We start from the raw sequence: 14,063 nt of genomic DNA, 5'->3' as shown, positions 1-14,063 counted from the left end.
TCATTGGTGAGTGGAGGAGTACTCATCGACATCACATGATCGTTTCACAGGCTTTGTCCTAGCACGTGCAATGTTAACACCAAGAGTCTCCACTCCAGTATCATGTGATCATATTTTCTGTGAGAAGTACAGTACTCTGGATTTTTTTGCAATTTCTACCAAGTTATCCACAAAAATGCAGGGACAAAATGACAAGAATGTTATCAAAAAGCATCCTGATGATAAAATTGTGGGTGTTGAACATAAAAGAAAGACAACAACACTGAAAGAGAAACTAGGTGCTATAAAGCGTTATGAGCATAATGAGAAAACATGTGATATGTGTATATGAAAAATGTGTAACAGGAACAAAGGAGTCTACTTCATGCACCATTAGAGACAATGCAGAAAAGGTTAAAGCAAACTGTATTGCTGAGTGCTAGCAAATATGTGAAATCATGAACAAAGGAACTTGAGGAGATGGAGCAGCTTTTAAGTGTGTGGATAGAAGATCAAGTGAAGAGGAGTTCTGGGACCACCCTTCTCACGATAAAAGAGAAAGCCTCACCAATTTATGAAGATCTAACAAGAAAAGCTGAAAATCAAGAGTTTCTCCCAGATTTTTTTAAGATTTTAAAGGTTTTGATTTGTCATCAGAGGAGCTCCCAAGAATCAGAAAACTGTGTGTTGATCTTGCAAAGCAAGTTGGATTTGAAGAAGTGGAGAGTGAGGATATTGAAGAGGTGCTAGAGTCCCACTGTGAAGACCTCTCTATAGCTGATCTGCAACAACTTGTCGCTGAGGGGGATATGGAAGCTGGAAATGAAGATGATGTTGTCCAGGATGCAGCACGATGACAGCTTTCCACTTCTGCTTTCTCTTCTATCCGGAGGGAAATTGAGATGCAGTTGCAGCTCATAAAGGATAATGATTACAATACAGATCACAGCAAGGCAACAAATCATGGAATAAGATCTTATTTGCCACCGTATGAACAGCTTCTTCATGAAAGGAGAGAAAGGGCAAAGCAGCAAAAACTGGGTGTCTTTTTTAAGCCAACGCCCCAAGAAACAGTCAGAAAACAATGAGCCACAGCCATCCACTTCTGGATTCACTCATTTTCACCCTAACCCTGCAACTACAAGGGCACCTGAAGGTGATGGTGATGATGATGATGACCCTCAGCCCCTGCATTAACAATAGAGGAACCTCAAAACCTCCTCCCCAATTAGTCATCTTGACATTTTTCAAGATAAGGTGTTGAAATTGCTTTTGTTATTAGATATGAATACAACAACATTTATTCAAACTGTGCTATCCTTGGTATTAGGCTTCTGGGTGATTTTTGAACAATTTTGAGTGATATTTTATGGTGGTCTGCCCTTAACCCTGCTTTTCCCATCAGATCCGTTATTTCTATGAAGTGCCATTTTCTATAAAGCACAACGCTGCACACAACGCAACTGTCACATGAAAACAGGACCCCCTGTACTTCAACATGGATCGACTATATGCACTCAGTAAGCCACATGCTCAGTTGCATCAAAATTGCTGATCTACAGCAGCTCAAAGGTGACCACAATGGTCTTCTCAGGCAAGTAGGAACAGCCAACAAAGGCTAATTTGCCCAACAACAACCTCAACCCAAATTACCATCCTTCAAAACAGTCTTGCATTTCATTTTAAAGTTAGTTTACCTACAAATTAGATTTAAATAACAATCTGAATTATGCAGTCAGTGAAGGAAGGGGTTTCAAATATTTGTCTCACTGATAGCTGCCTACAAAAGGTTTTTCAGACTGTTAAGCAGAGATTTGCTCTCATCTGGAATATCAACAGTGCACTTGTGGGCTCTGTTGGCAAAGCAAGCTCAGAGAGACTCCTTGACCAATTAGATTAAAGAATCCATTGCGTCATGCAAAGTTTAAACCAGGAAGTATAAAGTAAAAAATACAAATGGGATTTAAAGGGCAAACAGAGGGTTACATTAACAACTGGGAAGGAAAGATAAGCAACAAAAATAAAAGCAACAGAAAAGTAAAAAGCAATAAAATTATTCAAATGTCCAATATTAATTAAACTTATGAAGCAATGCAACATCACAGTAAAAAAAAACTACATTTTTAGGGCCAGAGAGTTTATGTTGTAGGAATTATCAGCCTCCTAAAAGTTTATTTGCCCCTGAATGCACCACTTTCATCTTTCTCTTAGATGTCTAGTGCACAAGTACACCAATAGTGGCATGGGCATTATGAGGAACATGGGTTTCTTCTGTACTGTATGACTAGAACTTCACAGCATTGTCGTTCACTGTCAAAGCAATGGGAAAGCTACGGTTATAGCTAGAAAATGGAGACAGTCTAACTCCAAGCACAGCTACCAGATTCCCACAATTGTTAGTTTCATCACTATTACTAATTGCAAGTTTCAGCCATTGTTTCAAATACCCATAGAACAGTGGAACAGAAAGCAATTACTCCTTTATACCAACTCTTCTGGCTGAACAATTCCAATTATCACAAATGATCAGGAATTAAGGTTCGTTGTGGTGACAAGTTTCTGTTGTCACCAAACAAAATTCAGCCCTGACTGGTCAATGATGATTTACTTATATGCTGAGAGAAGTGAGGAATGATTGATAAGACTAAGCGTGAAAAAGTGGGCGGTGGAATAAACAAAATGACTGCGTGCTGTGAGGACCAATTTATGTGCATTTGTTGAGATACACCAAATCTCTCAGGATGAGCCTCAACACTGACAGACAGAGCAGCCAGTGAAATTTTGAATACCTGCCAAGACAATCCTTATCCGGCAGCCAACAGAAATTGGCAGATATTCCCCAAATTAATGTCCGTCAAACAAAAAAAAGTATCAGTTCTGTCCAACAGCACTCAACTCCAGACACCTTCAAAACCATCTGTTCAGAGTTGTAATTACACATTTCGAAAGCAAGTGGGATTTGGGTGGCCGGTGGGTCAGGGTTAGCCCTGCTGCCTCACCGTGCCACGGATCCCGGTTCAATTCCACCCTCAGGTGACTGACAGTGTAGAGATTGCACATTCTCCCACTGTCTGTGTGGGTTTCCTTCCATAGTCCAAAGATGTGCAGGCTAGGTGGATTGGCCAAAATACTAAATTGCCTGTAGCATCCAGGGATGTGCAGGCTAGGTGGATTAGCCATGGGCAATGCATGGCTACAGGGATAGGGTAGGGGGAAGGCGTTAGGTGGGATGCTGTTTGGAGGACTGGTGTGGATTCAATGGGCTGAATGGCCTACTTCCACACTGTCGGGATGATTTAATTCTGCGTCAGAAACCACAAGGGCACTAGTGCTCAAATTCATTTAAAAGAAAAAGTCTAACCTACTTTTATAATCTACCGGTTCAGAAACGTAATTACACCCCTCTGGAGCAGGTAGGATTTGAATCCAGGCCTCCCATTCCAAATGTTGGGACACTACCGCTCCACCATGAGGGGGCCCTAGCTCTCAACTTTATTGCCTTTCCCTGCAGGAGCAACCACCCTACACCAATCAGCCAATCATCTAAATAACAGCTTCCTTATCTTGCAATTCCAGCCAGACGGTGTTCATCACTGATTGAAGAGCATTCGTTCTCTTGGAATGGCAGTAGGTTCACCATCTACAGCCATATAAAGAGTGCACACTAGAGAGAGGGGGCCAGGAAATCTGCCAAATAGGTCAGCAGGAAGGCAGCTCTGTAGTTAACAAAAAAAAACATTGATAGCAGCCTAAACCCTCATTTTCTTCTGAACACAGAAAAATTTAAGAGGGAGAATTGTAATTGCAATTTTTTTTTTGCTTTCTCCAATCCTGTCAGCTTTACTTGATCAATTCAAATTGTCCTTTGAGGGGGCAGTGAGAAAGCAGAGAACAGTTTTATTTTATTTTTGTTTCAAAAGCTCTGCACATTCATTTAGAGATAAAATGCTTATGGATACTAGCTCAGTTTTATAAAGGAAACCAAAGTTAGTAAATTACAATTATAGTCAAGGTTACTCAAAATTTAATTAAACCTTATTAATTTAACTGCTCATTACTACAGTACCTTTTTTTTAAAAAGTGAAAATACTTAATTGCACAGAAGAGGTAATATTATCCTCCAAGATGGTGGAAGCTTCCATATGTCTATGTGCGGATGTCCCAAGCCTACAAATTCTAAATTTGTACTAATTGCACTTAGTTCATTTACCCTTTCACCAAAATACAGAAGGCAAGTATCATGCCTCATCAGCTGGTTTACCATCAGGTTGCATCATAGCTGAGCCCTAGCCAGTTCTGACCAACATTCACCCCACCCTTAAGGCTGAGCATATGGAAACACGGGCGATTTACTGGTGGTGCTGGTTAATAGGTGAAAAGTACCCACAGGTGGTGAGAAAAGTCATAGTCAAAAAGGTTGTGTGACAGCACTAGAAAAGAAAATAAGCCATTCATCCAACTCATACTTCCCAATAGCAGCAGAACATAATTGCTATGACTCTTTCATTTTTCTGTCATAGAAGCAACCAATTTCAACTGCACTGACCTACTGAAATCAAAAGATGCGCACGGACCTACAATTTGCACGTTATAGCTCGGACCCAAGCACACACAGAAAACACATGCATTTTAGGTCATGCTTCACTGAATTTGAAGATTGTGATCTAGTTAAGGCATAACCTTGATTTGAACATCTCTTCAAATTAAGTAATACACAAACGTACATACTCTTATATGCACGTGTTTACACGCATACAAAAAGAAAACTTGAAACAAAGGTTAATAATTAAAGATCACAACTCTGAAAATTAGTTTAGAAGTTACACAGGCCTTACTATTATTGGATTGCAAACACTTTCAAAGTCTTGAAAAGATGCGAGTCTACAATCTCATTGCAATGAATGTCCGTTTAATATTAAACAAGACCTACTCACACAGTACCTGTACATTCTCTTCTGTAACCTGAAGTTCAGCTGTGTAAACATAATCCACAAGAATGCTTAACGTCCAGCTGTCCACTTCCTTTATGCGAACTCTCTTTGCCTTGCTCTCGCTCATTTCACCTAAAAAACAAAAGTATGTTGTATGTCCACCTTTCTATCTCACAATGTTAGGAAACGTTTGCATGTACAGGGCATATCTAGCAATCACCTTTACTTTAGGTAAAACTTTTAACTTTTAAAATGTTGTTTATTCCACCAGGATACATAACTTTTCAGACTTAATCAGATATTGAATGACATTCCGTTACTACCTTCACATAGTTTTTCAGTCTCAATTGGTACCTGCAGTATGTATCTCTTTCCACTAAGAGGATCAGTTTCTGCAACCGGCAGTCCATTCAGCCCATCAAGTCTGCTGCCCCATTCAATTAGATTGTAATTGATTTGATGATCCTCAGCTCCACTTTCCTGCCTTTTCCCATAACCTTTGATTCCTTTACTGATTTTTTTTCAGCCTTGAATATACTTTACGATCTGCCTCTACAGGCCTTTGTAGGAAAGAATTCCATAAATTGACTATCCTCAGATGAAATTCATCCTTTTTTTAATTCTAAGTGCCCATGTCTTACTCCGAGATTATACCGTCCTGTCCTAGATTCTCTCAGAAGACAAAACCACTTCTCCATGTCTACCCTGTCAAGGCCACAAAGATCGCTGATGTTTCAATAACATCACCTCTGATTCTTCTAAACGCCATTGGGTAGGCTGAGCCTGGGTTCAACCTCCTCTCAGGAGACAATCCCTCCATATCCAGGATCAACTTAGTGAGCTTTTCTGGGCTAATTCCGATGCCAGTACCTCTTGAATAAGGAGACCAAAAAGGTTCACAGTATTCCAGGCATGGTCTAACGTGTGCTTTGTATAAATTTGGCAAAACGTTTGTATTTTTCTACTCTATACCCTTTAACAAAAAGGTCATCGGTCCATTTTCTTCTCTATTACCTGCCGACTTTAGGTGCTGGTTTTGTGTGCTTCATGCACAAGAACTTCATAATTCCAAATATTTAAAAAAACTTTTGTAGTAAATGGTGACATAATTTGTAAGTTTGCCCTCAAAGCTCATATTCTCCCATGATCATTTGTTTGGTCATTTTTTTTTGTTAGTTTTTAAACCTTCTCAAATCCTTCAGCTTAACAGGATCTTTGCCACATTACATGTTTTCTCATTCAACTTCACACTATCCTTAATTTCTCTGGTTAAGCATGGTTAGCCTATCCCCCTTCTCACTGGGATACATCTTTGTTGTGAGCCACAAACTATTTTTTAAAATGTCCATCATTGTTCCTCCACCACCTTTGCTGATAATTTTCTTTCCCAGTCCACTCAAACTCGCTCTTATAAAGACCAGGTCTTCTTGTTTTTGTGTTATCTTAAAAAGCGGAGTGAAATGAGAAGGACATTTTAAAGCCAGGGATTTACAGGGGTGGCAGCATGTTTTGAAAGCATGGAATTTGATACCTATTTTTTAACCTTGTTTGTATAAATATGGGTTCCAACAATGTGCAAAAGACCTGGAACCAACAGATTGTTTACAGTTGAAGCTGATTGATAAATGGAAGACATTTAAGAGGCACCTAGATAAGTACATGAATAGGGAGGGTATAAAGGGATACAGATTGAAAAATGGCAAGTTTGTTTTTAGATTAATTAGGGAACAATGGTCTGCACAGGTTTGGAGGGCTGAAGGGCCTGTTCCTGTGTTGAACTTTTTCATTTGTTCATTTCCATTTGTTCAATACTGCTGACAAAAGTCCTCCAACTGCCCAAAAAAAAGGTGTTTGGTTGTCAGGTAGCCGAATAGCTTCAGCTGTGAATAAGAGTGGGAGAAGCTAGTCAGGCCAGAACAGAAACCAACAAGTCTGCAGGAGCCAGAAAACTCCCTACTTTCCTGTAGTAGGCGACTATCAACCTGAAGAAAAGCTGCTTGTTTCTCCTTCAGCTCATGCTGCAAGTTGAGACTTTAAATTGGATATTGTGACGATACTACAGCTTTAAAAGACATATTTTGTCCGAGTTTTTATTTTCAAATACAAAGAAAGATTGAGTCCGAGGTAGTGAGGAGCTTGGTCAAAGCCAATAAAGTAAACAGCTTGTGAAGCCTCGATTTTGTTTTAAAATGTTGAACAATAGAAGCAGCCTGAATGGGTGGGGTCAAGCTCCCACCAAACCAGGATTTTCAGTTTTAGCTTTCTGCAGTGGCTGGGGTCTTGATGCAGCAGCTGTTATTCCCCTCTCTGTTACAGCTAAAAGATGGGGTTCTGTCTCACAGGCAATTTTCGCAGCAGGCAATCTGTTTTACTGAATTTGCCTTTGCCAAGCATGTGTTTATGGGATGTTACTATATTGGAACAATTAGTAGCAGTTAATAAAAGGTATATTATTTGTTAAATGTTGATAGAGTTACAGTTAATTCAATCCTTTTATTTTTAATTTTGTCTGTATGGTAATGTAAAATGTGTTTTGCTTAAAGTGGAGTAGTTTGACCAATCGAATTGCACCAGGAATGCAACATCTGACACTCATCTCTAAAATAGGAAAAAGTTACAGTCTAGGCTATCTTCTTAAATATATTTTTAAGGGATTTGGTCTAGTCCATGACAATACGTCAGAGACTTTTCATAAAGTGAACTAGCCACCTTGTGTTTCTCGCAAATCAGGTGAAGCATTTGGCAAAAGGGAAGTCAGGGAATATGGCAAGAAACAAATCACCAGATCTAGTGAACAAAACTATTTTTCCAGACTTTTCTCTATGCAGCAAACCCGTCCCTCCCTCCCACCCCCGCCATCTCCTGGGTGTGTGTGGGTGTGTGTGGTATACATGTGCACATACGCCAAGGGGGAATGAGTTTATAAAGGGCTCCAGTTTTAATTTATAGAGCTTACTTAATTTGTTTCCCTGTAGCTATAATCTGATAACCTGTATGAAAGTGGTTTTTGTTATGTACTGAAACCTGGTCAATGTTTTCTATCAACCTGGGTCTGAAAATCAGATTCTTTGGGGATTTTACATTTTATTTTTTTTTAAAACTCTTATGACAAGTCTGAGAATAACAGAGTTTGATTTCCCCTATGTTATCCCCGTAAGTCATTACACTGTACCCTTTGTAATTATAGCACATTGTCTCAGAATAAAGGAGCACCAACTTAAAACAGAGGAGGAGGAATTTCTTCTCTTAAGGTTCAGTGTCTTTGGAACTCCTTGCCACAGACAACTTATGAACTTAATGCTGAGATAGATAAGTTCTTGTTCAGTAAGGAAACCCAGAGGAAAAGGCAGGAAAGTGGACATGAGAAATGTTGGATCAGCCATGATTGCATTGAACTGTGGAGCGGCATTGAGGGAACCAGTGGCTTAGTCCTGTTCCTACATCTAATGGTCTTATTTAAGGTTACCACAGCTGTTTCGAAACATGCTACTCCCTCTCAAAATGAATGCCAAATTGTAATGTGTTATGGTCACTATTTTCTCAGGGATCCTTTAGTCAGAGATCTACCTTACTACATATCACCAGATTCAGAACAGCTTGATCCCTCATCTATCTGAAAATAATTTGGTGACATTACAGTTTTTAATCCAGTGAAGAGTTGAGACATTCAGACAGAAGATGCTTTCTTTGACTCCAATGCGTTGGGAGTTTATTCATGGCAAATGAGTGACTAGTAGAGATCTGCAATTCAATTCCACATTCTTGGGTTAGGTAAGTGAGAACTCAATTAGATCTGTCCCTTCTGATTATTATATAGCAACTCTGGGTAGGAATGAAAACATACTGATTACAAGATACTGACCATACAGCATGTTGTTAAGCCCATTCCAGTTCAAATCAGCCTCCCTATCTCTGTATTCGCAAGACAGTAAAATTAAAACATTCAATGACTCCCAAAATTGCCCCTCAGCAGACTTTAAGAGCAACAGATCTCACACACATTTGTAGCTCAAACAAAAATGTTACTACTGTAACTTTAGCAGAAGAAAACTCAACAAGGTAATTTAGTTAATATCTATGATTTAAACCCTAACTTCTTTGAATATAGCCCCCCACACACTCTCAAACACACACAATTACAAGATAAATTCAAAGAAAAATAAGAGATAACCGAACAGTTCGCTGAAGTAGTTTCAATGATGCATTGTATCAAGGGCACATGGAATTATTTCTTGGTTAATTTCTGAAGACACCGATCAATGCAAACATGTTCTTGTAGGCTCCAAGATATATTCACTCATTCTTATAACTGGGATTCTACTCTTCAAACCTCCAATAAGTCGATAATGGGAGGATAATTTAGAGAGCAACCTGAACTCTTTCCAGCAGCTTTTAGAGCCACATTCTGACTGTCTAAAAGCACATGTTCAAACTAGTTGATTTCTCTTTGTTTTTCCTAACTCCATCGGACAAAGCTCTAACAGACCAGGCTGACCACTGCAATACAGCATAATCTCTTTTCCCTTTTCAAATATTCATCGCAGAAACGGTAACCGCATTTGAAGAGCACAAATTTCACAATCTAATTCAACCTCCCACACATTACATCAGATTATAGATAGCTATTAGTAGCTTTCAACACACTGCCTCCACAACTGCAAGAGAATCTCAAATCAAAATTGTAAAAAGGATCCATTTAACTTCCAGAAAACAGTTCTAATTAAAATATTTTTTGCAATTATGCTTGCATTCACCTTAAGGTTTAAAAAAAACTCGATCAGATTATGTTCATCCCCATCTCCTCTCTTACAAACTACAAGGAACTCATGGATCTATTTGTCGTTGATATAGAGACCAACCACTGTTACAAGCTCACTTCCACTAACCCACTAATCAAAATTTCTGCAATACTCCCCCAGCCCAACCCTGAACACTCACCTTGCTCTAGTTTGTCTCCTATCTGCCGTTTTGCTCTCTCTGTGTAAGTTCACCTTAGCACAAGACCTACCTCCTGTTCCCTCAATCCTATTCCCTCTCAACTACTCATCACCCAACATTCTCTCCTAGTCTCCCTGTTATCCAGTCCATTAAAGATTAGTTGTCTGCCTTCAGATGTTGCCCCTTCTCCTTTGTACTTTGGCATCAGTCCCTCCCTCAAAAATAAATACCAGCACACTCATCTTGTGACCTTCAAAATGTTGTCACCTCCCAAATCGAAGGTCTACTTCCCAGAATTCCATGCTTGAATTCATTTAACCAGGTTTTGCAGTTGCCGTAATCAGTATGCTGTTTGACTGTGAGGACGGTTAAACTACCCCCCTTGACTTTCTCGACATGTCAGCAGCAGCGTTCCTTCTCAATTTTCCCCTTCTGCACATACTTCTATAAGGTCTATGCATACCAACACCTTCTGGAACCCGAAGTCAATGCTGCGAACCCTGCCAGCAAGCCGATCATCCAGAGCAACAGCTTGAAGGGAATGTTGGTCTATGGTCTTTGACACAGTTGACCACACCATCTTCCTCCAGCATCTCTTCACAACCACCCAGGTGAGTGTAACAGTTTATGCATGACTCCATTCTTATCACTTGATAGCCAACAAGTCACTTGGAAAGCTTTCACTTCCTGCTGTTGTACTGCTACCACCGAGGTCCCCACAAGGATCTATCCTTGGCCACCCCTTACTTCGTGTCTCTTATTTTATGATTTCATCATCAAGGAATAGGGTTAGTTTTCACTACGAAACCCAGTCCTTCCTCATCACCTCTCTTCATTCTCTCTTGCAAAATCATCAAACTGTCTATCTGCTCCTAGTGTTTTTTATGCAGAAATTACCATCAATTAAATATTACTTAGCCAGCGTTTTAAGCTTTTTCTTGTAACTTTGTTTCCTAACTATTGATTCAATCCCTGGCCACTAATCCATTTATCACCATTTGACCCTAAGGTAATCTTCTGAACTAATATTCATGCACTCAGTCTACCTATTTCCACCTCTGAAACACTGTCTGACCACCCTTTCTAACTCACCTGCCGCCAAAGCTCAATTCATGAATAGGCCAGGGCTTTGGAGGCTGAGTGGTGATCTTATAGAGGTTTATAAAGTCATGGGGGACTCTGTGGGGTGAACAGTCAAGGTCTTTTCCCTGGGGTGGGGGAGTCCAGAACTACAGGGCATAGATTTAAGATGAGAGGGGAAAGATTTAAAAGGGATCTAAGGGGCAACTTTATCCACGCAGCGGGAGGTACATGTATGGAATGAGCTGCCAGAGATGGTGGAGATAGCTGATACAATTACGGCATTTAAAAGGCATCTGGACGGATACGTGAATAGGAAGGATTTGAGAGAGAGAGATATAGGCCAAATTCTCGCAAAATGGGACTAGGTCAGATTGGGATGTCTGGTCGGCACAGCCAAGTTGGACCATCGGGTCTGTTTCTGCACTGTATGACTATCTTCATTGTCTCTAGCCTTGAGCATTCCAAAGTACTCCTGGCTGGCCTCCCACGTTCTACCTTTCATAAGCCATCCAAAACTCGGCTTCCCATTTCCTCACTTGCAGAAATCCAGTGTCCTCTATTACCAAACAACAATGGCTCCTGGTCAAACGACACTTTGACCTGGTTCCCAAACCCTTCCATGGTCTTGCCATCCCCATCCTTGCAACTCCTAAAAACCCAGAACCCAAGATATCTGTGCACAACTAATTCAACCCTCTTGTACAGTATTTTTAATGTAACTGTTTTTGTTGCTGGATCAAACTCAAACTCCAACTCCCATCTTAACAGGAGCATCGTCTAATATTGGGCAGCATCTAGTTTACCTTCCTCCTCATAACCTAAGCAAACAATCTAAAACATCTGTTCAAAATCTAATGACACGACTGCACCAGAATCGCCTTAAAATAGCACAAAATACCAGATAATGCTGATACAGCTAAAGTGTCATGTTTTCACACCAAAGTGACTACTTGAGGTGTCATCATCACTATTATAGAATTCTCTGCCTAATTAAGAACACCTGCCAACATGACTTCTTTTCTAAAAGAGATAAGCAAATTAAACAAATACTTATATTGCAAAAACCAAACTGTGTCTGCCATACAAGTCAAATGACAGATTGATCTGACCTGTTAAGTATTTGTATTAATTAACGGCATTAAATTAACGGACTTCAAGTAACTTTACAATAATCATTGACAAAAATAAACTAAGTGAGCACAGAATAAAATTTCAAATGATTCAGCCAAACTGGGAAATAATTAACGTTGACCATAAATTGTTAAGTTATAAAACTACAATGGTAATAAGGGTTTCATTAACAAAAATAATATTATTACTCAAAGCAAAATTTATAAATTAAATTACATATGTTCAATCACATTTATTTTGTACAAAGGCACACAATCCCCAACTGCCAGTAACAAATTGGTACCACAAATATTAAATTAGATTCCAGTAGAAATTAATTTGGCTTTATTTTCTCCCTCTTCTTTTCGGCAGGGTTTTCTCAAATCTACAGTGGAAAATCACCACTTGTGACTGTCACTGATGGCAACCCTGTTCAACTTTGTCTGTTGTGAACAAACATTCATCCTCTACTCTGCAGTTCCTCCTGCAATTACATTGAGATCAGATGCTCAGCATGCAATATAGCAAGCTTCAAACTACAAATATAGTGTAGCTTCAGTTGATAAAATATTTGTTTCAGTGTGTAAATGCTACTATGAGCACACATGCATCCAACTTTACCTTACCAGCAGTTGACATCCCAGAATGAGGGAAGAAAATCAAACCACAGACTTCCTATTCTCAAATATTCATGTGCTGAAGCACATATGAGAATTGATTATGAAGGGCATCAGCAGCAAGATCAAATGGTGACTTTGTTGCTTCAAAATCAGCTGTCAAAGATGCAGCAACATAGCTGTTTCACTAATTCCTCGTCTGATTTCTCCTCCCTTTAAAGGAGCCTTAAATTCCATTAGGAGGTCTTCCCAGCAGAGAGGCTGGAAATGCATCATGAAATGAAAACTGAGGTACAATTTTGTAACCAATTGTCTATTTTAAGTTTTTGAGATCTATAGTGAAATGCAGCCGCACGCCAATGAAAACTTCTCAAATACAGCAACTACAAGTACAATTTTTCCAATAGCCCAAGGATACAAGGCAGCAAACACAGCATGCAGGCAGCAATGCTTTCTGTAATGACGACCAAAATATATCCTCTAAAGCAGAGCAAATCTCCAGCAGAGGAGTTTGCTGTAGTTCTTCAACTGCAGTACTACAAACAAACATTGGTAATTTTTTTCATTAAAGCTGTGTAAACTTGAGCTTGCAACTCACAGGACACCAAAAAACAGGAGATATATTAAAAAGGAAAACAATTGAAAACTTCACCACTTCAGGACCCAATCTTTCAACTGGCAAGTAGAGAAGCAAACAATAATAATCAACTTAACAGTCTCATCATTTGCTTGTGTTGGATTATTCTGTTCTCTGCTGTGTGATGAAATTGTGTCAGATGTGTGTTGAGTATCATTCATCTTAGCCATTGTTTACTGCTGGAATGGGTGAGGTAATCAAAACACTAAGAGTTCCTATTCTGAATTGCTCACATTGCCAAAACACAGACAATGTGAACTGATTGTAAAGGGCATCACAGTAAAGATCAAATGGCCATCATTGTTGCTTCAGAGTCAGTTACCAAGAAAGATGCAACACAGCTGTTGTACTGACTCATTCTCCAATTTTCCCTCCCTTTCTTGAGGTTGCTTTAAACCCCATTGCAGAACCCTCCCAACAATGATGGCAAAAATTTATCATAACAGGAAATCTTAGTAGATTTAGTAGCCATGTGTGGAAGAGGATAGAATTTCTGATCTACTGCATCACACTTCTGACCAATCATTTTATTAATTACAGATTTATGTAATGAATTGTAACAATACCTGTAAACATTGCGTGGAAGTATGGACTGCAAGCTGCCAAAACAACTCTGTGCGCTGAAATCTCAGTATCTTCAGCTACAAGTGTCACATCACATAAAAGGTTCTGACTGTAAGGGAACAGAGTGAAGATTATTTGAAGAAAATACTCAGTACAAAATCTAACACAATACCCTTTTACTAGCCATTAACATCACCATTCTGC

At 39.4% G+C, this 14,063-nt stretch overlaps 1 protein-coding gene across 1 annotated transcript in view; it reads right to left on the bottom strand.

Annotated features, from left to right (window-relative positions):
* The window catches only part of klhl2 (kelch-like family member 2), a 204,751-nt gene that overhangs the window by 85,675 nt on the left and 105,013 nt on the right, over positions 1-14,063 (bottom strand). The window contains exons 3-4 of the mRNA XM_059645733.1: positions 13,862-13,968; positions 4,921-5,042 (exon numbers count right to left, since the gene is read on the bottom strand). Coding sequence (XP_059501716.1) covers positions 4,921-5,042; positions 13,862-13,968 — 229 coding nt within the window. The remainder of the gene's footprint in view (positions 1-4,920; positions 5,043-13,861; positions 13,969-14,063) is intronic.

This window comes from Stegostoma tigrinum, chromosome 1 (genome assembly GCF_030684315.1).
Source record: "Stegostoma tigrinum isolate sSteTig4 chromosome 1, sSteTig4.hap1, whole genome shotgun sequence".
NCBI lineage: Eukaryota > Metazoa > Chordata > Chondrichthyes > Orectolobiformes > Stegostomatidae > Stegostoma > Stegostoma tigrinum.
The sequence above is the reverse complement of the archived record's forward strand: the minus strand, read 5'-3'. Positions and strand labels throughout refer to the sequence as shown.